Below are 269 nucleotides of genomic sequence, written 5' to 3' on the forward strand. Positions count from 1 at the left end.
AGGGTTTTGGGTGTATGAATGAATAGAAGCTAGGGGTTATGTATATTAAGGGTTTAGGGTTTAGGGTTTAGGGTTTAGGATTCTTCTGGGGTTTCTTCTTGCTGCTGCTCTGTGTCTTCGTCTTGCTGCTGCTGCTCCTGCTGCTGCTGCTGCTGCTGCTGCTCCGGTGGCGGCAGCAGCAGCACGTTTATGTCTTCTGCTGCTAGCAGCTGCTGCTCCTAAGCAAAGACAAACAGAAACAAAATAAAAAAAAAAAAAAAAAATATATA

At 44.6% G+C, this 269-nt stretch overlaps 1 protein-coding gene across 1 annotated transcript in view; it reads right to left on the bottom strand.

The window, feature by feature from the left end:
- Nucleotides 1–74: 74 nt before the first annotated feature.
- EMH_0059770 (uncharacterized protein) overlaps nt 75–269 on the bottom strand; it is a gene marked incomplete at both ends in the record, with an annotated part of 1,698 nt that continues 1,503 nt past the window's right edge. The window contains one exon of the mRNA XM_013497716.1: nt 75–218. Coding sequence (XP_013353170.1) covers nt 75–218 — 144 coding nt within the window. The remainder of the gene's footprint in view (nt 219–269) is intronic.

This window comes from Eimeria mitis, genomic scaffold, assembly GCF_000499745.2.
Source record: "Eimeria mitis Houghton genomic scaffold, Emh_scaff2871, whole genome shotgun sequence".
Taxonomy (NCBI): Eukaryota; Apicomplexa; class Conoidasida; order Eucoccidiorida; family Eimeriidae; genus Eimeria; species Eimeria mitis.